This window comes from Mustela nigripes, chromosome 7 (genome assembly GCF_022355385.1).
Source record: "Mustela nigripes isolate SB6536 chromosome 7, MUSNIG.SB6536, whole genome shotgun sequence".
NCBI classification, from domain to species: Eukaryota; Metazoa; Chordata; class Mammalia; order Carnivora; family Mustelidae; genus Mustela; species Mustela nigripes.
Genome location: NC_081563.1, coordinates 32,301,976 through 32,327,117, shown reverse-complemented (window position 1 = coordinate 32,327,117; position 25,142 = coordinate 32,301,976). Strand labels below are relative to the sequence as shown.

The window sequence follows — 25,142 nt, the reverse complement described above, 5'->3', positions numbered from 1 at the left end:
CCTTCAAGGGCTCCTGAGTACCTGTTCTCCCCATCTTGGCATCTGGTGACTTCCTCCCTGAGGCTGAGCACAGGGCCCTCTGAGGACCCCGGTGCCCCAGGCCAGCAGCTGCCCCCTCTCTTTTGTAGGGCAGCACAAAAGGACTGGGACAACACCATTCGTAGCCAGGGGCACAAATGTGATGAGAAGAAATCAGCCTCTGCAGGGCTCCCTGTTTCTGGCTGTAGGTCTTTCGCTGCTGACTGGTTTCATACCACGCGTTGAGCCAGCCAGCTGCCAAAAAGCACCCTGAGACACACAAAGAGAAAGGGACTCCACAACGTACACCAGGAGCTCCATCACTTCTTAGACCGGACCTGTCCTTCATGCCACCTTGCCCTCCCCCCTCCTGGAGGTCGGCCTAACATTAACTCAGGGCCCTCTCACCTGCTACCTTTATGAAATCCTCACAGTCTTAGTTCATCTGTAAAATGGGGCAGATCATATTGATTTCACAGCGTCTTCCTGGGACTATAAGAGCAGGGACTTTTGTAAATGACCATCTTCAGTCGGCAGCTCCCATACCGCCCAACCAGGTCCGTCTAACGGAACCGCTCTTCTCCAGCCCGATCTGCTGATGGGTTTGTTTGACCTCGGCTGTGGGACGTTGTTATCTTCCCCCAGTCCAATCCCACCTCTACCCTGAATGAAAACAGACACCCTGCCCTCAGGAAGCTTAGAGTCTACTGCTAGACGCTGGCATTATTGAAATCATAGCACAAGTGATGGCAAATGACAAGACTAACATAAAGGGAACCCCAGGGCTCTGAGACCATTGAACAGGATACCTGAGCCATGAGGGGAAGAGGGAGGCAGTCCAGGAAGGCTGAGGTTTCAAGGAAGGGCAGGAATATGCTTGCAGGGCAGAAGCAAGGGCACGGACAGGCCTTTGAAGAGGAAGGTCTGCAGGAGTGGGGGGCAGAGTGTCACTGGAGAGGAAAGTGGGGCTAGATCATGGAAAGCCTGAAGGTGGGTTGAAACTTGCTCTTTATCGTAAGCCTCAAAAGAAGTCACCACAGATTAGAAATGATCATTGAAGACCTGATCAGAATTGATTTTTGTTTGTTTGTTTTTGAAACAAACAAGCATAAAACACTTCACCCTTGCCTTAGTGTGGCGAACTGACCGGAGAGGGCCGGGAGTCATCTTCGTGATGCAAATACAAAAAGGCTCCTACAAAACTGCTCTTGGGGAAGGCGGCGGCGGTGGGGGGGGGGGGTATATTGGGGTCGGGGGGAGTCCGAGAGGCCATCCTAGGGTGAATTTTAAAAGTCAGTCTGAATCAGTCAGGTCCTGGGTGGTGACATTAGGAGGAGGAATGGGCATTCCAGACAGAAGAGCAAAAAGCGCCAAGTGCAGAGGTAAGAAGCGTTTCCAGGGGCTGACGGACAGGAGGTTTGAGGCTGCGGAGCATAAAGCGTGAGACAGTGAGTGAGGAGGGTAAGAAGCTGAGAAGGGAGGCTAGCAGAGAGCAGCAGCCGCCGAACACGTTCCCCCCCCTGCCAGGCCTCATCTGGGAAGTTATCAGGAGCCACAGAAGGGTTTAAGCAGGCCAACCATACAATCGAGTCTCATTTCAGATCCATGATCCTGTCAGTTGGGCCAAAAAAGAGATATGAGGACCTATGAGAGCCGGAAAGAGTAAATTAACTAGAAGGCCGGGCATCCACAGGTTAAAATATTATGCCGATATTAAAAATGATGAAATTTGCAAAATTCTTGTGGCTTAATACTGGATAAGAAGCAGGATATATTGTGTTCTCTCAAATATGTCTTTGTGTATATATCTGAATAAAGATCGGATGAAAAGAAATCAAACTTTCACAGGTTTATATAACTAAGTTGCAGGGTTACAAATGATTTTTGTTTTCCTCTTTGTAGGTTTCTGCATTGTCTACAATGAGCATATGTTTATGAAAGTTCACAATGAGGAAAATGTAAGGATTTAAACAACATAAAGTCAGCATGAATGGTCCTATCAAACAGGTAGCAATGACTTCCATTTTGCTAGTGCCTGATATCCAGTGACCCTAAATCTTCAGCCACAAGATAATATCATTCTCTCTGTGTTCACAGAGAGGAAAATGAAAAACAGGGAGGCAAAAATTATTCATTTAACATGACACAAAGGGCTAGAGGCAGAGCAGATAGAAACCAAGGACATGTGTATACACTCTTGAGCTGGTTCAATTCTTTTTGCTGAGAAATTATTTAAACAGAGCAGATCATGCACAATCCAATAATTAAGATAGCCGAAATAATTAGAAACAGTCCAACAGACTGCATGATTATCAGCCCAAATCAATAAAGAAGAAGTCAATCTGAAACCTTGGATAAATAAGGCCGGAGGCTCTACTGTTACAGGGACTGTCACTCCAGAATCCGGAGCTCAAGTAGGACAGTATTTTTCTGGAAGTGAGGAAGGGCCAGCATTAGTTGGGAAGAAAGCAGAAGGTGCTCCCACACTGTATCCATCATCTCCCACGCTGATTGTTAAAAAAGAGGAAAAACCTAACCTGGAAGGCGGGGTGGTAACACAATCGCCGCCGCAAGCTTGACTTCTATGCCAGAAGGGATGGCCCGGGCAGTCCCTAATGACTGGTCATCTCAGGGCTTTTCCTCCACACCTCCCTATCGCTCTCAGGAGTTACAAAAACACCATCCTGGATGAAGCCATCCACACAGTTCTTAGACCTTCCTGCTTCCCCCCTGCCCAGGATGGGCTCCGGGTCCTCCACCTGGGCAAAGGAGCTGTGGTCCCAGGAGAGCCCCAAGTCTGACTGCTTCTCTGACTGCACCCACAAAGCACAGCAAAGAGAGCCCCAGGAGAGACTGACCAATGTGATGCTTATTAATCAATTAATTAATTAACACCAGAAAAGCTTAAAGAAACCCAGTGGTATTTTGCAATATGCTTCCCATTGCCTAAAGCAACATTCTTGGCTTTGTCGGATGGTGAGGTGAGATTATGGGGAGGGGGGATGGGGGAAGTAGGAGGCTTCCCAAAATTGCCAAGCTTGCAAGATTAAACAAGTGCAAATTAGTCAGTGTCCAAATTTATGCTGAAATGGAAGATACTGTACTTTGCAAGCTAATAAAGTGGCATTTCCATGTAAATACACAGCAAATGAATCACCAATTTACATTTTCTTAATCTACTACAAGTGGTCTCCAGGATCAATAGAATGACAACTAGAAGTTCAGCATCCCGTGGGTCCTAACTGAGCCTTGCCACAGCCAATCCCAGGCATCTGCTTTATCTAAAGGAGGGAATAATGGGCAGTCGTGGTAGCGAATGGCGGGCAAGCCAAGGCTGCGAGCAGGATGACTGTGTGGGATGCCCTACAAATGACAGGCCATGCTTGTCCATCACCCAGACACTGCCACAGACCTGCCCACCCCCCCTCCTGGTGACCTCTTTCTATTTCTGAGCCCTCTTGGCATTCTTGCCTTGTCACAGTTCTCTATTTCTTTGTAGGAAGAATGGTCACAAACTAGACATCGTTCCATAAATAGTACCTTCATACTGTACTTCCACAAGACTTGTTTCTTGCCACACAGAAGAGGAGCCCCCCCAAAAGTCTCCTGCAGTGACAATCACATCCCACAGTCTACCTCCCGAAACCTCATCTAGAGACTATTCGCTCTAACTTCACACCTAATTCCTACATGCTTCATCTATGACGCCCTGTTCCTAGCCCATTAGAAGCAGCAAAGTGGAATATATAAAAGGTCAGCTACAGGCAGACCACAGAGGCAGAAGGAAGTGATATTTAGAAAGCAGCCAGTGTTTAAAAATATATATATATATCAGAGCAGCCACAGTTTTTTTAAAGAATAGTAGACTGTTTTATTTCGTTTTGAGGCACACAGTTCTACATACCTCTGCATGCCCTATGGTACCTAAGTATTATATCATCATTCATAAGGATGACCTGAATCATGATGCGAAAGTTAAATTTGGTGCTCTCTGTTTCAGAAGGCAAGGATGGGCATCACCCATTGAATAAATACATCCATCCATGGAGATGCACAGAAAGGTAGGTTTTAGCTCTCTGGAAAACTCACCCTGACTTCCTGATGCTCTAAATAAATCATGAAATGTAATAATTTGGAAAACTCTTAGAAATCATGAAGTCTGACCCTTTACTTTAGAAAACCACCAAGAGGGATCTAGAGAGGTTTATGTGACTTGCCAAGGTCCCACAGGCAGCAAGAAGAGCTGGGCCTAGGCCAGGAGCTCCAGGTGCCCAAGTCTCCTCATCCCACCCCCCCCCCCAAACCCCCCCCCCCCCCAGGCTATGCCCCCACCCCCTCTCCTCATTCCTGCCCCCCCCCCACCACATGGACCACCCCTACTCTGCATACAAATGGTAATTACCAGGAGTTCCGATGTCCTTCCCCTGGACCACCTAGGCTTACTCAGGGTACATGTGTCCTTTTTCTCCTTGTGAAAAGCTGCTTTGAGGGATGTGGAAGGAATGTGCTGTGTACATTTAAGGTGTTCTTTTATACTCCGTGAGTATCTCATTCCTTGTCATATGGCTACTCCAGAGACATTTCACTTACTTAATTTATAATCTCCCAAGGATTGTGTAAGACTGTTGTATTACTGTTTGTATAATTAAACAAAGAAACAAAATCCCAAAAGAATGAAGAAACTTTCCAAGAAATATTTTCCCAAACCAAGAGAGCCAAATTAAGACCATTATGTGATGGCTTGCCTCTCCTTTTCTATGGACTTGCTTCTCTCTCATCTTCCCCACCACCATTTAGGGTAGGTTAGTTAACCTTCTTCAAACAGTTTTATTTTCCTCCTCTTAGATAACCTTCTAAGTAAGTCTTCCAAAGAGCCCAAGGTTTAGGACAGGGGCAAGGTGTGGTGTACCTCCTCAATACCATAGACCACATACAGTCTGTCTGCCAGAAGTCACACTCTGGCTCTCTCGATAAGAACCAGCCTGACCCTGATGGAGATGATGCAGAAGATTGGCCTGCCTTCCTAGTCTCTGGCTTGCGTGGAAGGACTTAAGTAAAAACAACGGGTCCCGTCAAGGATCAGAAAGTTGCATGGCGAATAGGCCATTATAATTATTGCCATGGATGACCAAAGAGGTCATGTAGGTATATCCTTTCCTCTGCAAAGGAGGAAACTTGGGGTCAAGGCAAGTCATATCACGTTCAAATTTTCTGAATGAGGCTTTCAGTAAAATTAACTGTTATGCCAGTTACAATATGTGGCAAGTCACTGAAAATATCATTTGAGGGGGGAAAAGAGAAACTGAAATGAATAATCAGGATTCATAATATAGATTAAATTAAACTGATCGAATATAACTTCCGGGTATTTAACACAATGGATTATTAAATTCGGAGAGCATATCTTTAAAACTTTTGAACAAAATGAAGCATCACACATAATTGTAGACTTCCCATTGACTTCACATGGATTATGAGTATTAAATACGCTTCGAAGCAAAGAAAGAATAAAGCTGGAATTTTTCCTGTAGTAACAAAAAAAGTATACGATTTTTTCTTTCATCAAAATCTTTTCAAAACTTCCCCTAAGACATTTAAAAATGAGCAAGTAAGGCAAAATTTAAATTGTACTATGCAATTTTCTAAAGGGTACTCCCTTTTGTTCTCTTTTATAAACTCTGACTCCAGTCCCTAAAACCAGATCTACCTTATTATTACCAATTCCTTATGAAATCATCTAAGAAGAAGAAAAAAGTAATACAGTTGAATTCTTCCAACCAAATGGCAAACATTGCTCCCACAGAAGAGACTTCCTGGAACAATATAGAAAGTCCTGCTTTCTCCTTTGAAATCCTCAGGAAACGAAAAAGAAAATTAAGCAATAAGAAAGCCTGTCACATTCAAAAAAGCAAAGAAAAGACATATGGGTGAACAATTTGAAAACAAGAAAAGGCTCTCAAGTTTGGATTGTCCTAATGCTTGCTTACCTGCTTCTAGAAAGAACTGACCTTTTCCTCTCCTTACACTTTGCAGAGTTAATTAAGCTGCTGTTTTCTGGGCATCCTATAATTACAGCCGCTTAATGCCTGAAAAAGACCCACCAGGTTACACGGATCCAATCCCTGTATTTACGAATAAGAAAATGAGGCTCTGGGGAGGTGAGGTGACTTGCCCAAGGTCACAGAGTGAGTTAATCACAGAGTGGGGAAGATGCCCCAAGTCTCCGGACTCCCGTCTCCATGCCCCAAGTCTCCGGACTCCCGTCTCCTCAGAAAACTTTTGCAAAATAAACTTGCTGGAAAGATCACTTGAAAACGTCAGCAAAGCCACTGGTCTCTTAGAGAGCCACTTCTGCCAGAAAAGCCCTAGGGGAGCACTCCTGCATTGCATCCCCCACGATTCTGTTGGGGGGAGGGCTGTTCCTAAGCAATGAGCCCGCCGCAGATGAGCAACCAAGAGTCTTTCTGGAGTGTGTTCCAGCTGTTCTGCCCTCTGGCCGAAGGAAGTATGTAATTGGACTTGCAACAGTTTTATTGGGAAAGAAAAGAGTATTTAATATACCAAAACTGTACAAAGAAATACTTGGAATGAACTTTGCAAAACACTATGTATGTACCGCATTCCCAGTATTTCTAAAGCCCCCTACTAGGTCCTGGGAGAGAACAGAGACAACAGAACCGTTCCTTGAAGGTAGAGACTTCCTGCAGAGATAAGCAGGGAGACAAGAAAACCTCAATGATAACACAATCCTTTAGTTCGGGATTAAGAACAATTTATGAGGAAAATCTCCCATAAAGAAGCACCCTGTTAATTTTACACTGATTCTTTGAACACTTCAAAAGGAAAGCATAGCATAAATGTTTTTGTTTTTGTTTTTGTTTTTTACATCTACTACTATCACTACTTTTTTAAAAAATGCCAAGGACTTCATCTTTTTGAATTAATTATTAGAGTCCAATGCTTTGAAAATGGAGAATAATTCTCCCTTCTTAACCTTGAATTGAACAAAAATGATGGAGTGGGAGAGAAGAAAGCAAACCAGATAGGATGGCCGTGATATAAGTCAAGCCAATGCCATTTTTTTAGCAGCCATTCTATGGAAAGATCACCATGTGCCCGATACTAATCAGGTGGCACCTGTCCCTGGCCTTAAGGCAGGAGACGAATGGACAAGGAAAAAGCCACAATACAATGTAGGAAGTACTGTCATACAGGTATAGATAAAGCATACTGGGGTCTCAGCTAATAAAATAACTTTGCAGCATGAGGGGCTGAGGCGCAGGTCAAGGAAGTATCTATGGCATGAAGCTTTCAAGGAAGAGAGCCCAGACGGACAAGAGGGCGTGGTATTTCTAGCAGAGGAAACAGAATATGCAATGACAGACTGTGAAGAGCATCTGTATGGAGAGAAGAGCAAACAGGCTGGGGTAGCCCAATCCTGATTTCACTGAGGAGTGGCTGGGTAGATCACTGGAAAGGGAGTTAGAGCTAGACAGGGAAGATTATTTTATGACTTTTAGGATATGCTGAGAAGTTGAGACTTAGAGCTGTGAACAGTGGGAAACCATCCAATTTTTTTTTTTTTACCCTTTTAACCATTTTTAAGTGAATAATTCCATTTCATTTAGTACATAGTATAGCCATTGCCCCCTTTTTTTCAGAATATTTTTATCAATCCAATAGAAAACCCATTAAGCAGTCACTACCGCTTCCTCCCTCCTTGGTTTCTCTATGGATTGGCCTATTCTGGACATTTCTATAAACAGAATCATACAGTACATTGCTTTTTGTGTCTGGCTCTTCCACTTAGCCTAATGGTTGCATGATTCATCCTTATTGTGGCACGAATCAGCATATCGTTCCTTTTTTATGGCTGAATAATGTTTCATTATATAAAATGCCACATTTTGTTTATCTGTTCATCAATGAGTAGGCATTTGGGTTGTGTCCACATTTTGGCTCATGTGAATAGTGCCGCTATGAACACTTGTGTAGAAAAGTCACCAGATAGCTGCTCATTTGTTCCTTCCTGCTTTCTTTTCTTTTCTGCCTGTTCTCCTGCTTTTTTTTTTTTTTTTTTTTGAACCTACAAATTGGCATGCAATCTGGTGGTCCAAATATATGTCCACCCACATACCTTGCGGCTCTACACCATCTTCTGAGGCTTCTGTGCTAAAATCCTCCTAGCTCATCCCATCTGTAATGGTTCAGATTGTTTTCTTGCTTTGAAATGCCTGCTCTAAAGAGGCATCAAGCTTTAATAAATAGGACTCTCAGTTTCAAATGAGATGTCCAAGAGGAGCCTAGTAATTCCATCTGAAAATGTGAGGTGCCCTGGAGTGGGTTGGCCTGCTGAGATGACCAGGGTTCATCCCAACACAGTCTCCCTCCACCCACTCCTTCAAACCCAAGATCACACACAGCCACCAAACAACTGCTTCCTCACGTGGCCTTCTGGGTTTGCAATTTTGAAAGCAAACAATTCTTCACAGAAATTTCATGGCTTATTCAAGCCCTTAAAGACACTAGCAACGTGTCAAATTGGAATTGGTTAGTTTCTCGGGTTTTGAACCCGGGCCTCTACTGGCACATCAGGACACAGACAACAGCTGGGGTAGGGTTGCTCATTTTCCTTCTCAAGTCGTTCTAGTGATAGATGCACTTTGTCATTGTAATTACGGTCACTCAGGTACCAGTCAAGGGATGAGAATGAAACATATGATTGTCACTGTTGTTTTCCTACTGGAAATTAAAACGAGTCATACTGTGGAGTGAACAGATTTTTTTAAACCAAGCTGGCTTGGGGGTAGGCGCAAGGCCTATTCAGAGTAATGATCTCCACAGAGCTCTTCTCTGATGTGCACAGAACTTCTGTGTAAGTTGCGGGTGGGGGTGGAGGAAGGGAAATGCTGTATAACCAGGAAGCACTGAACCACTGCCCTCACCAAACCAGTGTGCATTGAACTTATCAACGGCACTATCAGACCTTAGGATACATCTATATCCCCTAAAATGCACAATTTTAGACATTTTACATTCCATTTTTAAAAGTGTAATTACCAACAGGTCTCCTTAGAAACAACCACAAAGAATTAAAGATTAGAGATTAAAGAACCACAACTGGCTCCTTACAAAGGCACCAGGCTTTCCAGATACTTCCGTGTATCCAAAAAAGGTAGTAGAATATGCTGTCTTCAAATATGTCACTTTTGCATAAGGATTATTATGAACTGAAAGCAATTGAGAAGTAGATTTAAGAAAACTTTTCTGCTCTCCTTCTTCCCCTCTCTACCACGAAGGATAGAAGCCAATCACCAGAGAAAATTCTAGACCCTTATCAGCCCAGAGACAGTATCAGATGATCGACATTTAACAAACAAACAAACAAAAAAAATCACTGAAACTAGTCCTTGTTTATCCTTAGTTTTCCTCATATATTTGCCTTCCCACAATCTGTCAGTCCTAAAAACTCAAAGGCCTTCTCCTTTGTATGGTCTCTTCTTAAAAAAATGTATTATTCTTTTGTTATGATACTATAGAAGCCCAAGTTCTAACCACCACTTTGAGTTACTTATCTCTTAGCGCTCCCATGTGCATGAATCATGCACATGTTAAACTTCTGTTTGTTTTCTTTTATTAATCTGTCTTCTGTCAGTCTGATTTATAAGGTCCCAACCAGAGAAGCTAAGAATGGAAAGGGAAAAAAGATGTTTTTCTTCTCCTGTGCCCATCAGGGCAGGATGTGGAGAGAGAATACAGTATATTTGGAAAAGCTAGTAGTAAGCTAGTAAAAAAATCTGGGTTTTCAGTCCTGCTCCACCTGCACAATGATCAAAGGTAGGACAGGACAACATTTGGAGCCCCTTGCTGGGAAAGGCACTGTGATTGTACACACACCAGCCAAATTTCCTTAGGTGACAGAGCCCAAACCTTATTCACCTGTCAGGCAGCCAAATGCTTCCCTGGGGAGACTTGGCCTTTCCCCAGGGCCAGGGGAAAACTTAATTGGTCTAAGGGAATTATGATAATTCCATCCCATTTGCCAGAGATTGGTTTAGGAATGGTCATGTGACAACGGTCCCACCAATGGCACCAGTGGGAAGTCTGCTCAGAGACCTTTGGGAAATTACCCTTACTATTAAAAAAGGTTCACAAAACAGGGCATGGCCTCCCTTCCTTCCTAGGTTTTGAACATCACTGTGTAAGGAAGTGACTCGTGGCTCCGCTGTGACCAGGACGAGACAAGCCTGAAGGCAAAAACACCCATGTTGGGACCACTAAAGCCCAACAGCACTGAATCTTTAATCAGCCCTGCGTACAGGCTTCCTCCAGACATCTTGTTATGGGAGATAATACGTTTTCCTTGTAGGTTAAGCCATTTTATTTGGGGTTTCTGTTATTTGGCACTAAGAGATCCTTAACTGATAAATCCACCTATGTAAGTAGATGTTTATCAAGCACTTTATTAATTGCATTTTTAAAAAATTAGACCCACAGCTCAAATTATAATGTTTCATACCTAATCAGAAATGCTGCTGTACCTGACCTTTTCAGAAATAAAAACAACTGTAGAAAACTACATATGTGGTAGGGGGGACAGGAGGGGGAAGTTTGTCGTTTTAACCTGTAAACAGAACTGGAAGCATGCTAACACAAAAACTCTGTCATAGTTTAGAAATAGAAACATGCTCTAAAACGTACCCCTGCCACAAATTTCCAAAATGAAAATCCAGGGCCTGTTAGTAAGAAGCACTCAATTTCCCCCATGGCATAATCAAAAATATTCTTGCAGAATCATATGTATGTGTGGCTTGGAGACTAGGGAATGACTCTGTTTAATGCTTCTCAGGAGCTCTCAGACATATTTATTTCAATAACCGTGCCACATTTGGAGGGCATACAAAACTGTGACCTTTTATATGCTTTTTCTTATCATTTTAAAAAAATTTTTCCCAAATCAGGTGTGTCGGGACCAGTTCAGAAGACGAAGAGGTAATGAGTTCTTTATACATCTCCCAATTTTCCAAATCAGTGGTAGTGTCTGGGGATGACTTTGGGGGACCAAAGCACCCATGCATACGATATCCATCAGCCTCTCTTACAACCCTCCACCCCTAAAAAATTATAGACGAAGTCTCTATCCCCACTGCCAGTCAGACTGGTGTCTTCAAGCTTCTTCTATACAAGACGGAAGGGCCTCCCTGATCCAAATAATAGACTCTGTCTTATTAATTAAAACAAATTTATAAAATGATGCTGAATACAACATCCCCTCCCTCCCAGGCATTCTAATAAGACACTTTCAGAAAGAAAAGGAAGGAACTGGCTCTGGTCTGCTGGAAATTGACGGGCACTGGAAGCACGTGTGAAGATCTTCCATCATGGGCATCACAGCGAGAAAAGAAGGTGAGCATCGTTGCTCCAAGTTCCTTTCAACTCTGTGGATCTTTGATTCTATATGTGCTCACCCATTTTCCTCCCACCAACCTGAGTTTCCTCCAGAAAGAAAAGGTGACACTTGGGATGAAAAAAAAAAAAAAAGGAGAAAATGACAATACGACTTTGATGCTGCTTCAGCGGACATCTTCTGGCTGGATGTTATCTTTTACTGTTGAATAGCAAATGCTTTCCTTGTGTCTTTTGTTTTGTTTTGTTTCCACACTTGAACAAAAGACACTATTTTTCAGAAACGTTCATGTTAGCTGTCACTGTCACTTTCCTGCCACTCCTTACTTCAGCTTATCACATTATTTGCTGAATACTTGCGAGTTTCAGCTTCTTCAACAGATACTTCCATTCTCTGAACACCCAGGTGTCCTCCAGTATGTTCCATGAGAAGAATGAAGTGACCTGGCCCAAGGGATTCTGAGGTATCAGTGGCATAAAACAAATACTGAGCCCCAGTTGGCCTCGGCTCTATTATATTTTTGGTTTCTTCACCCCTACGGTTGTCTCCTGGGACATCAAACTGTCACGGCAATGACCGGTATCATAATTTCTCAACCACATGACAGGTGATCACTTCTGTTGTTTTTCAGGATAACTTCACGGAATGCCATTTAAGGGGATGCCCAGGCTTAAGATTCCATGACAACTGTCAACATCACTGCAAGCAGTTTTCAAAATTGTAAGAGCTTAAGAAATGGCATTTAAAGTCAAATTTGTCACCTACCCAGACTTCCTACCTCGTTGCTCTGGGTATGGTTAGGGAAACACAACCCCACAACCCCACAAGACAGGAGGACATAACAACCCGTATTTTTCACTAAGCAGCCTCTTATCACCAACACTCAGTAACATTGTTGACTGACTGACTGATGCAAATGCTCACATCCCCTACACCAAATAAAAATCCTTAAAATGTAAACAAAAGAGATCAGAGCCAAATATAGCCCTCCCTCCCCTGCCCACCCTGCCTCTTCCACTGTGATAGACCCTAAGCGGGCATTGGCAGATGGAAGCATCAGTGTTGATTTGCAGTAGAATGACCTGTTGCAAAGAGACAATTAAGCCTTCTGGAATTATCGATACATTCAGAATTTCCCACTTACAATTCTGGAACCTCTCCCCACGTACCTATATAGCATCAAAATACTTGGAGAAAACCAAAAGGGAACACAGTAGCACCTTTATGTCCTTCGAGGAGAAATTAGTAAGCTGATTTTTACCTGTGAACAGAATATCAAAAAAATCTGAACACTGGGGGACATCTAGCAAGTTATAGAAAATAATTCCATGTCCTCAGTCATTTGAGATAACAGAAACTAAAACATGGCTCGTATTGTTCCCCCCTTTTTTTTTTCAGAGGCTAATGTGTTCTCTGATGGGCGTTCCCACGACATTATTGTGAGGTCTGCAATCAGTTTATCTGGCTGAATTTCAAGAAAGATGGAGTGCAGCATAGTTTCCATTACCCTGCAGGAAACAAAGGCTGTCAGCCTCAGACACGGAGGCCGAGTCGCTCATGCTCCAAGTTCAGTTACATCCTTTTAGTTAAAACTAGCAATAAGATAGATTAATCACTACAATCACTTTTAACCACAGGGAAACACTATAAGAAAGTGAAAAAAATCAACTGTCATAAATTTTATCAGCATTTGAGGATAAAGCCCACTTTCTATTTACAGTTGCCTATATTTTGATAACAATCTTTACAACGGCTGTGCAAAGCTTTAGACAATGTCAGTGTGGTGGTGGTTTTGTGTGTGTGTGTGTGTGTGTGTGTGTGTGTTTTAAATAACAACCATAGGAAAACTAATTTTTTAAGCCTGAAGCAAGTCTACATGGTTCGGATGACCTTGGCTGAACTGCCTTGAAATGGTGAGCTAACGTTTGTTTTACTCCAAAGGAAACCTATCTGCTCTTTGAAGTTTCTGGAGATCCTCAGTTTGGTTGTTTTCAACTTTTCCTTTCTACTTTACCAGTTGCTTTTGCAAGGGGCTGGCAAGCGAAGAGGATGACCAAATCTCATATTTTTATTCTTTTAGCCAGCAAATAGTACCAAAAAATAGAACTCAGATGTCCACGTAATTGAGTATGAAAGGACAGAGGAAGTTCCCTGGGAGAGAAGGTGAATAGGAGAAAGGTGGGTGGAGGGAATCAGGAGACCACACCAAGGTCACAGCTGGCTTGGCAGAGGTCACAGATCAATAATCAGGGGGTATACTGCCCTTCAGGTGTAACAGAGATGAAAGGCAAGTTCATCGTTGGTTAACGGTTGGGAAACCCTTTGACCTGCCTAAATTTCTTCAATGTTCCCACTCCCCCTGGGCTCCAGCTTAACATCTGGAGTCTCCCTTTCTCCCTCAATGGATCTGAACGTCCAGATGCTCCCCTAACAAAAGCTTATCGCCTACAGCAATCAAGAACACTTGCAATTACCAGTAGTCAGCCTGATGGGGTTTGAGGGCTCTTTTTGAGCACTGGAGAAGAAAAATCAGTAACTAAGGAAAGAAAAAAAAAATCACAGCAAGTTGGATATAATTGAATGTGAACCTTCTATGACATAGCAAAAATTCTTCCTTTTTTTTCCCCCTCAAAGCCATTGCTAAATGTTATCCATGAGACATGGTAGATACAAATGTCATTGATTCTGGCAGTTCTGATCCCAAACCACTTAAAACCCCACCCACTTTTGTGTTTATAAATGACTTTTACAAGACAATTCCTATGTGTGGTTGGAAGGATTTAAGCAAGTGTCTTTTTCTGAGAGCAGAGTGGCAAGTAAGAATTTAATTTCTATTCAACATAACCTTCAGGACGTTAGCAATAGAATGCATTGAATCATAAAGTACTACCCTTGGCTATGTTCAGCCACAAAACACCTTGCAACAAAACCACAAATCTAGTCATTAAGAGTTGTGTAGTACAAGCTGGCAGTTGGTTAATCAAAAAGGGCTCATTTAATACTGTGCCTGGTGTCAGAAAGGATACAGAAAATCAAATGTGTCTCTCTCCGCTGTGCAAGATGAATGTGTGTGACAAAACAGTGCACCGGGAGGCCCCCCATAAAGTTCAGCTGAGGAAGGAAAAATCCCTCCTTTTGGGCTCAGATGAGAACTTGGCTCTGCTGTTGAGTAGTGAGAGAAGCCCTCTTCAAAGTGGAGTGAGCACACGCCAGGGGGTATACAAGCAATCTTTTGGAATGCAGGGTGAAAACAGTTCAACTTGTGTTGATATCTGTTACCGCCCCACTTCCAAATTTGCTTTTGTCTGTGTTCTATGATGCATATATTCGTATGGTCCATGCCATAATTTAAAAATGAGTAAATATAAATTATAGAGAGTGAGAGTCAAAAACCATTTCAGAGACCACTTGCTTTCCAAGTGAAAAAAGAAAAAGTCTTAATGCTATCCCCATCACCCCCAAAGCTGAGGAATTCCTTTGCCAGCAGCACCTTCTGGTTCAAGACAAGATCTGAAAACTAGATGTGAGCCAATGGGTCAGAGAGGAGAAACAGTGCTGGTCTCAACTGTCCTAGATCATCGGCTCTTGGGCGATAATTATTCTAACACAAATGATACTTTGGTCTACAAATGAGCTGAAGAAAAGCATCAATCTACTTCTGTGTCAGGTAGAACTTGGTGGGTCCTGTACAGACTATTAATTTCATGGAAAATAAGCAACAGGGGAAACAGATAAATCATTAGCAGAGTGAAGAGCAGATCCAATGAATTCCTACCAATTTTCCTACTTTCTCTTGCAGAGAACAAAATGACAAAGTATATGTGTCCCACTGTCTTTGATATCTCTGTTTATCTCATTAGATGAAAAATGCTTCTGAAACCACAAGGACATGTTTTATTTCAAGTTTCAAGAATTCAATCCCAAATGATTTATACAAGTTAACATTATGCATACAAAATACCATCTTCACATTTCTGAAATTCTACCCCTTTAAATTTCATAAAAACAAAACCCTGCAACAGTAATATTCCTTTTGTTTTTTGCAGGCCATATGTAATATTAGGATTTGATTGACATCAACAAAGTACATATATTTGAAACGTAATGTTAATTGTTTTTAATGAAAATTTTTAATTAAAAATTTTTAGAAAATTTAAGTGAAGCCTAGTAAGAACAGTTGGAACTTTTGATACAATTTCAATGACTAATTCCCATTCAAAATTAATTTCTCCAAAGTTCTACATAATGGATTCACAAGTCTCATCAATGTTTATTTATTAAAATAAGTGTTTTCAGTAACCGAAAGTAGCATTATATAATGTTTTTAACTGAGTCTCCTTCCATCTGTCCTCCTATTTGAATGTTCATCCAGTAGTTTAAACAGAAGAGCTGTACTTGGAACAGAAGGGCCAGCATCTCCCAAAGGGCAGAGTGCTCCATCACTCTGCACGTCTCCTCCATCATTTGCCTACCAGTGCTAGCAGCCCTCCCCAGGTCCTCCTCCCGTAACCTACTAAGGGTGGTTCCTACATTACTCACTAGAAACTCCACCAGTTGATATGAACTCTATGAGGACAGACATTTGTATCCTTTACAACTAGAGCAATACCTGACACCCAATATTTATTTGTTGAGTGAATAAATCAGATGAATGAATGAATGAATGAATGAAGAACCTATCTGTAGGTCACCTCTTCTCATTTCCAGGGCTTCTTACGTAATCCACGCCGTGTCTCCTGCTCTACTGGTTTTCCGTGACTTTTACATGGACAGGTTTCTTTCAAACCTCTAACAGTTCCAGTGGCACAGAGGGGCCAGAGCTCTGAGCTCTAAATCCATTCTCCCAAGTTCCTGCAATTAGGCTCTCTCAACTTCCAGGTCCTTCTGATTGGTCAGTGGGGGATGCCTTCATTTGCATACAGCACTCATTTTGACCAGGGCAGCAGCTTCCTTAGCATCAAAAGTTAGCTACAAGAAGGAACTATATGGAAGAATCATTTAGAATCAACTGAGCAAGTCAAACACAAAAGAACCCCATAGCCACATCTTCATCACAACTTGGCATATCATAGGCTTTCAATGGGCATTTATTGCACTGGATAGTAAACTATGGGAATAGCGTGTGAACCTAATCTCACAAAAGATTTTGCAGATTATCCCATAGAGCAAGAAAGTAAAAATGTGGACTGGCCAATGCAGTGTTAGGAAGAGGACTTGCAGATGGAAAAACACCTGTAATCAAACCATGCTGGTGAATGGTTGTCAGTCTGGCAGAGTAGCCCGGGGTTCTAGTCTTGGCTCTGAATGCATTTATGAATAGCTCTACCACCATTCTAATCAAAGGTCCTTCTCAGAGGTCCAGTCTAGACCTTCTAGGGTCACTCTGGGCTAGAAGTGAACTAGAATCATAATGAAGGGTGACAATTAGAATTTGGTAATTTTTCCCAAATATTTGGTCCATCGAGCTGGATGCTTTTCTGGCTCATGAGATTTCTCTTAAGTAGATTAAGAAGAGCTAGTCTGTACATTTCATTTCTAAACTAATTTTTCATTGTTTACATGGACTGTTTCTGTCTCTGCTACATCTCTCAGAAATACTCCTCTGGCCTCCAGTAACATGAGATTAAAATAATTCCAACTGTGAGGATGCTTTCCGTATTACAAACTCACACTTTCTTCTCTGCAACTTCTACTCACCTCCAGGCTTTCCTTCTGAGTCCTATGAAGAACAGCTCATCTCTTTTTTTTCCTCAAAAGCTCACTAAATACCCCAGGTGGTTCTGGGGTCCTTTGCCACCTCACCCCACTCTCCCATCTGAGGCTATTTTTCTTCTTTTCTGATGATTAAAATTGCTAAATGTTAAAACTCTTAAACAAGGTAATTCAGAGAAGAAAGTACAAATAGACCATAAGACCCTATTTATCTTAATTTTTAAATTAGATGCGATGTTAACCGCTGGATATATATGATTCATTTAAGAAATTCATGCCACAGCCACTAACGTCAGATGCTGAAACAAAGGTAATGATCAAAATCAAATTATTCATGGAATTATAGAATTTTAAAGCTGTTCATTTTGCCTATTCATTTCATAGGTAATGAAATGGAGATCCAGAAGGGTTATGTAACTAGCCCAAGGTAGGCTAGTTGCAATGTTAAAAGTACTTGAAGCGTTTCTGGCCATCTTCCAAACAATAAATTATGATCCTATCATGTAATGATATCTGTCATTCTCTCCAAACCCCTCATGTCGTAATAATGTCAGCTCATTAACTTCCCAGAAAGCTAAATTTACACTGTTATTATTACAACAATGTTAAATTTTAGAACTAGAATATTCCCCAAAGAAGAGTCAGCTTTCCTAATACCATAGACAAGAAAACTGAAGGCCATTGAGGTCTGAACACTTCCTGGAGGGTGCACTGCACTGAGCAGTAGAGCTTGCAATGGAGCCCATGTCTTCTGGTTACAGCCTAGAACCCTTCGTGTTCTGCACAAACAATTAGCTAAACACTACCAATACGACAAAGCTGATTATTGTTTTAATCTAAAACACTGCACTCATGATGAAAAAAAGCCAATGAATTTAACTAGTATGGGAATCTTATGGAAGTGTTCGGCAGGACAAACATTTGCCAGAAAGACTATAGAAGAAGGGATTTTGAACAATAGGTGGGAGACTGATTCAATGACCTCTAAAGTCCCTTTACCTTTAAGATTATTTGATCCTGGACTACCCCGGAGCTGGGCACCTCAGCTAGCCAGGGCACTTCCAGAGGTGGGGAATGTGCAGGATCCTGTGGGGGTCCCTCTCCTGCTGTTGGGTTAGACTCTGCCCTGCTGTTTCAGGCACTCCTCTATATGCAATTTACATGCAATCAACTACTGTAGGCATAGAAAGAGTGTAAGGCAATGCAGCTCTGTCATTTCCAAAGACAGACTACACTGCTTAGCTTTCAAAATTGCCTTGCCTAAATGAGCATTCCATAACGGAGCCTCCAAATCCAGCTTTTACAGTTTGTTCATGTACTATGCTACTATCAGAATTAATTATGCAGCATTTTCATGAGGTGAAATCAGATCTGGATGTGAGTTAGGAGAAGAAAGAAAAAGGTGCACTTCCCAAAGGAAGGTTACTGTATCTTATTCCCCCTAAAAGAGCTGGAGTCCTTCCATGCACAGACAGATTTCAGATGGCAGTCCCCAGCTGAGCTAGCCATGAGAAAGAGGAAGTTGACATGTATGAGAAATGAAGAAGATGCCAACTAACAAGACTCTGAAGGCCAAAACGTTATTAACCCCCTCCTTTCTACGTACTCCCATTCCACACTGCAATTCCACACCAGTCTGTTCACTGGCTTTGCTGAATGGCTACTAAATACTAAAATGCAGTGATTTTAGACTTTTTCTTTTTCTTGCAATAATGAGTCCAAGGAAAAGAAAAGAGGTACCCACCCCATTCCAGAGAAAAAGAATTGATATTAAGAGTGGAGCTCTGAAAGTTAGAAGGAAACTTCACCAATGGGATTGTCACTTGAATATTTTTACATGAATGAGACTACCAAAAAAAAAAAAAAAAAAAATCAAACTTCTGATTAACCACACATGGGAGCCAGGTGTTGCATAGAATTCAGAAGAGCAAACTGATGCTCTACAACTCTGGACCAAAACCAAAACTACCACAAAAGCAACCTTACAAGGTATCACACACCAGAGATTCCATGCCACATCCAGAGAGAAGCACTTCAAAGGGTTGGGAAGCTTCTCTCCTCCCCTCACCCCGTTGTGCCCAGACATTGAGGATGGAGTGGGGAGTCACCAGGAAGGTTGGAAAAAAGTAGATATCCTATCGGTGTTCAACTGCCTCGCCAATGAATTCATGCTATCTGAGGTCCAATCAACAGGAAACCCTGCACTTTGGGGTTGGGAAGAAGGTCTTGGGCCTTCTTAGCTTCCCTTTAGCCTGCCAGGCTGGGATGGCCACAGCAGTTCCATCTAACGCCAACATGAGCACAGTATAAGAAGAAGCCCCTTGCCGCCTCTTCGGAGGCTTGCACCACTTTTCTTCCAAAGGTATTTCTCAAAGGAAAGCACAACTTGAGAGATGCCCGGCTGGGAAGGGTCTGGTCTTTTTTAATTGTTACCTCCGTAGGGGAGCAGCGTCAAGAAAATCTACACCTGCATTCCAAGTCAGGCAGGTGTACAAAGACAGGGAACGACGAGGGCAGAGGGAAACGGAGGCAAAGGAAGGAAAGAAGCAGATAAAGGGGGGGGGGCGCCTAAGGCACAGACTTGAGGGAAAGGGGAGGAGAGGGAGAGCAGGATGAGAAGGAAAGAAGAGAGTCTTGGAAAGAAAGAAGAGCGAGAGAGGGAAGAAGGGAGGAAGGGGGTCGTCAAGAAAGGGAGAGAAATGAAGAAAGGAGACGGCCGGGAAGGATGAAAGAATGAGCCGGGGAGCGGAGCGCGGGGACGCGGCCGCGGGAACCGGCGCGCCCCTGGGGAGCCGGGGGCTGCGCTCTCCGAGCGGGCGCCCAGGGGCGCAGGGCGCACCCGCCGCTCACCTTTCAGGATGAGGGTGTCGATGTCCCGGTCGATGCCCAGGAAGTAGCACTTCCTCCAGAGGCCCGAGTAGGTGGCGAAGAGCGGCCGGCCGCACTCGGCGTCCAGCCCGCCGAGCCCCAGCAGCGAGCGCCAGGACTCGGGGTCGGCGCGCCCCGGGCCCCCCGGGAGCAGCCGGCGCCCCAGCGGGGGCGAGTCCCGCAGCGGCAGGTGCGACAGCGGCATCAGGCGGTTCTTCTGGTCCGGGGGGTCGGCGCCCGCGCGGCTGCGCTCGCAGCTCTCCTTGTGGCGCCGGGGGTCGGTCTCGTACCAGTGGTCGGTGAAGATGGCCGTGACGAGCAGCCCCAGGGAGCAGAGGCTGAGGCCGAGGCTGAGCGCCGTGACGAGCGCCCGCGGCTCCATGGCTTCCCGCCCCGCCGCAGCCGCCGGTGGGCTCGCGCGCCGCCGCCAGACACAATGCACTTGGCCTCGGCTCTCCTCCGCGCTCCCTCCCGCGTTCCCCCACCTGCCCCCCACCTCCCTCCCGCGGCCTCCCCGCCCTCGGCTCCCGGCCCAGCTCGCTCCCGGTCCCCCTCCCCGGCACGGCTCCGACTGCCCTCCCGGCCCCCCGGGCCCCCCGGCTCCCCGCCGCCCCCCGCCCCGCGCCTCTCGCACTTTCTAGCCCTCCGCCTCCTCCCCAGCCCCTCGCCCGCCGCTCGGCGCCCCCCACCCGCTCGGTCCCCTCGCCGCCCCCCCACCTCCCGAGTCTGCCGTCCGCCCTTCTCTCCAGCGATCCCCTTTCCCTTTTAAACCCTCCCTGCCGCCCTCACTTTTCCCTCCTGCCCTCCTCTCTCCCCTAACCCTGTCCCCACTTCCCCCTACTTTTCTTCAACTCTTCCTCTCTCTTTTCCCCACTCGTTTTGTCTCGCTGTTTGCGGACTCCGCGTCCCTTTATAGCCCTGCCCTGGACTCGAAGCTTCTCTCCACCTACCCCTGAGCACACTGCCTCGCGTCCTCTCCCCTCCAACGACCTTAAAAGACATCCACCGACATCAGACTCGGGCTTGTCACTTGTCCAAGTTGATTTTGATCAGTGTCCCGTTTTGTACCCAGAAGCAAATCCCATCCAGATCGGGCTGCGTGGTAAAATTTAACTCTTTGGAATCGTGGTCTGGAGTCGAAGACCCTTTCTCTTGACGCCTGAAGGATGCAGCCTCTTAGACCCCTTGGCAGCTCTCTGGCGGTGCTCTCTGCCTCTCCCTTGCCCACTGCCACCTCTAAGCGTTCTCTTTCCTCCAGCCTCTCTTCTGGAGGGAAGGGGGGGGGGGGAGGCACCGAGTGTCACTGAAGCGTTAGAGCGATGGCCGGGGATTTTCTCCCACTTCCCTTCAGCCTGCTCTGAGACTGAGTTCTTTTTTGTTTGACCACCTCCATCTCCCGGCAGAGTGATGGCCTCCTGGAATTTCTAGAAGAGCATAGGATCAATAAACCCTTGCAATGGCACCTGCTCTGTGAGGTGATTATTGCATTTGAATAAAGAAAGCCCCCGGTAATAAATCAAAGTAATGATTTTCTCCCGTGCAAGTTTCTGGCATGGAATGGGACCACAAAGTCCCCATCTCAGCTCCCTTCTGTTCTTTCAGGGCGCTGTGCAGTCCATAGATGTTAATTAGGAGACTGACAGATTCACATTCACTAAAATGAGGAAATGTTTAGAACCCAGGGTTACTGGAAGATTCAGTAACCGCTTATGCTGTGTAGTCTTACAACAGAGGTGCAAAACCCTTGTGCCACTTAATGCCCTTGGGGCCATGTCAGGGACAGAGAACCATGCTGCAGGAGCCCGGGATGCCAATCCTTGTGTTCTTATGCTATAAAATATTAATAACGATCAAGAGATTATGAGGCATTCATTAGATGCTAAATGTCATTACTCCATGATTTAATGGGACTTATTAATTAGTGCCCCACATCAATTGGTATTAATGGGATTTATATACTTCCTCTGGAATGACATCTGTAAAGGTGGAATGAGAATCTTGCTGGGATTTATTTTCATTGCTGTTTGTGCTCGGCGTCTTCAGAGCATGTATTTCTGCTGAAGGTTGTAGTCCTCTTCTGAGCTGTTTAGTTCACAGATAGGTCACCTAAGCAAATCCTTCCGTCGCATCGGACCCCTGTGCCCGTATCTGCTGACCTGACAGTGTGAATTATTGCTTGGGTTTTCTCACAGCTTCAGCAAGATCTATGGGGAGCTCTGGTCTAATTAAGGAAGACAAAGAATTATAATTTTAGTGTTTCTCTCACCTATAAGCTTTTCCTTAACAGGAAACGCTAAGCTCATCAAAGGAGTCTTATCTGGATTTACACCAAAATGACGAGACTTAGAAGCCTTCTTTTATTTATACGCTATAATGTGTGTAAAACCCTAGATCTTTACGGATACGCAGAGAGAAATACCTTTAACTGTAAACCTACAGTTGACATCTGAAATTCACTCAAGTGGTCATGTGTCCTGCTATTTAAAAACAAAACAAACAAACAAACAAAAAAAAACCCCACCTCTTGAGAGGAGGTGATTACAGACCTTGCAAGCCTCAAGGGCGATCGAACCTTTGGCAAGCCCGCACCCCCATTTTCATACACCAGTGCCCTACAAGACATAAACAGCCTGCCACATTTCAGAGCCGCTCGATTATCTTCACACAATAACCCTGTCCCCAACAGAAGTGGACGGAGGGAAACCTCTTTTTCAGGCACTTTTGTTCAACTTTAAAGAGCATAATTCTGCTTTGTTTACCTAGCCACAACTCTTGGATCATACCCTTCTTAGAGAATAGCATTATTTTCGAAGCTCATTCATGGCTCTGGTTAAGACCGGCCTCAGCATACAATCCAAAGGTTATTGTATGATGGATTACCCTTGATAGTATTTCATAAAAAAAATGTCATGCATTACAAATATGGGCCAGCAGCCTGTAATGAGACCGCTGCCTCTGCTGGTGCAGTATCAACAGCCTCAGCGGGGATGGGACACATGATACACACACAGGCTTTGCTAAAGCAACTAACTGCACAGTGCACCATCCGTGTCCTTAAAACTTCTCTTTTGGATATTTCCCACTACCAAGTGTCACCCACTAACCCCCACTCTGTTACAGGAGTGGGGATAGGAAGATGAATGGATAGTTCCCATCTTCAAGAGGCTCCCAGTCTAGTGGCCAGAGACAGTCACATCAATTGCTCCATGTGCTGGAGCAGAAACAAGAATGAAGTGTTGCTGGAACAAGGACTTCCTGCCCGGGGAGGCAGACAGGCAACTTAGAGGTTTCCGAGTTAGCGCCAAAGAATGAGGTAAATTTCACCAAGAGGATTAGATCAGAGATATTGGCATTACAGTCAGAATAGACTGCTTTGATTTGTAGATCTACTTCACAAGCTTGGAGGCTTTCCTATTTGGGGCCACCGTAAAATAAGAACTTTTTTCTACATTTTCAAATGGTAAAGCTGACAGGTTCTAATGCCTGATGACAAGCTAAATGCTTGTAGGTAACTGGAAGCAGAAGCAGAAGCCAGAATACAGTCAGCGGATGAGGGCATTTAGCCAGGCAGAGACTCAGAATGATAGGAGACCAGATACCCCGCCAGGGCTGTGCGGCAAGTCTCGGCTGTGCTGTGACCGCGTTGGTTCTTTGCCTGTCTTCAATTTCTGCTTTGCTGTCCCCAGGTCTGATCTCCCCCACACGTCCCCCAGAGAACCACAGTGTCCAAAAATGACAGGGTAGAGCCAGGGAGTTGTCACTGCCGTGTCTCACTGCCTTACTGAATTCCACGTGTCCAAAATCAAACCCTTCTATCTCCCTGTGTCCGGCTGCTTCTCCCTGCTTCTCCTTCCTTGGTGTTGACAAGTCATTCAAGTTACTCCAACTCGGTATTTTAGAATTATCTGTCACCTTCACAAAAATCATAGGGATTTTTCCTTTGAAATGTCTTTCAGAGCCAATCCTTCCTCTGCATTCTCTCACTTGCCATCACGATGTCTCCATCACCTTACAAGCGACTATCATTACAGCCTCCTCCTTGGCCTCCACGGTTCCGGGAGCAGCCCTGCCTGCCGTTATCCTGGCTACTGTCGCCAAATGCCTTTTTCTCAAATATTACTTTGATTATATCATCCTTCAGCTTCCAACTCTCCTTTCTAAGTTGGAGAGAATCACCCACTATATAACTCTGGAGTCCTTCTTTATTCCCGTAACATTTAAACATCCCAACAGACATGTTGGCCATGTTTAAATATTTAGAAAACAAAATATTTTTGCCTTCTGCAAACACACTTATAATATCTAGGTGCTTTGTGACATTCATTGTATTTCTCTTGACAGTCAGGAAGTTCTTAAATAAATATTTCCTTATAAAATGTCTGTGTGTGGGCACCTGGGCGACTCAGTTGGTTAAGCCACTGCCTTTGGTTCAGGTCGTGATCCCAGAGTCCTAGGATCGAGGCCCGCATCAGGCTCCAGCTCCATGGGGATTCTGCTTCTCCCTCTGACCTTCTCCTCTCTCACGCTCTCTCTCTCAAATAAATAAATAAAATCTTTTTTAAAAAAAGTCAGTGTGTGTGTGCACATGTGTGTGCGTGTGTATGCACACACACAGATCTCCAATCATCACAGAACAATGGCAATGATTTATTGACATATCTATACTAAGCAACCCATGCTAACCATGAATATTCTTTTTGGCTCCAATGCTGAGACCAAAAGCAATATCTTCCCTCATTTCAAACATTTAGATTCCACAGGATTTAGACAATGCCATTTCACCAAAACCACACTCTGGCTTTCATAACAAATGGGAATATATATATATATATATATAATGGATAGTTCCCTTTTATTTATATATATATATATATATATATATATATATATATATATATATATATATAATATCACACACTTTTTTAGCCTTTAACATAAGGATGGTGTCAATTATGTTGTTAATCAACAATATGTCATTTCTACCAATAACTGAGGTTGAAGTCACCACCCTACATTGTTTCCATGAAACAATTTCATTTTCATTCAAAAGATATATATAGTACCTCCCAAGTGAGTTATTGCACTAGGTCCCACTGGTTTATACAGAGATGAAAAACACCACAGTCTCAAGGAACAC

At 43.9% G+C, this 25,142-nt stretch overlaps 1 protein-coding gene across 1 annotated transcript in view; it reads right to left on the bottom strand.

Annotated features, from left to right (window-relative positions):
- TMEM178A (transmembrane protein 178A) overlaps positions 1-20,505 on the bottom strand; it is a 49,127-nt gene extending 28,622 nt beyond the window's left edge. The window contains exon 1 of the mRNA XM_059405518.1: positions 19,988-20,505. Coding sequence (XP_059261501.1) covers positions 19,988-20,387 — 400 coding nt within the window. The 5' untranslated portion in view covers positions 20,388-20,505. The remainder of the gene's footprint in view (positions 1-19,987) is intronic.
- Between the last annotated feature and the right edge of the window lie 4,637 nt (positions 20,506-25,142).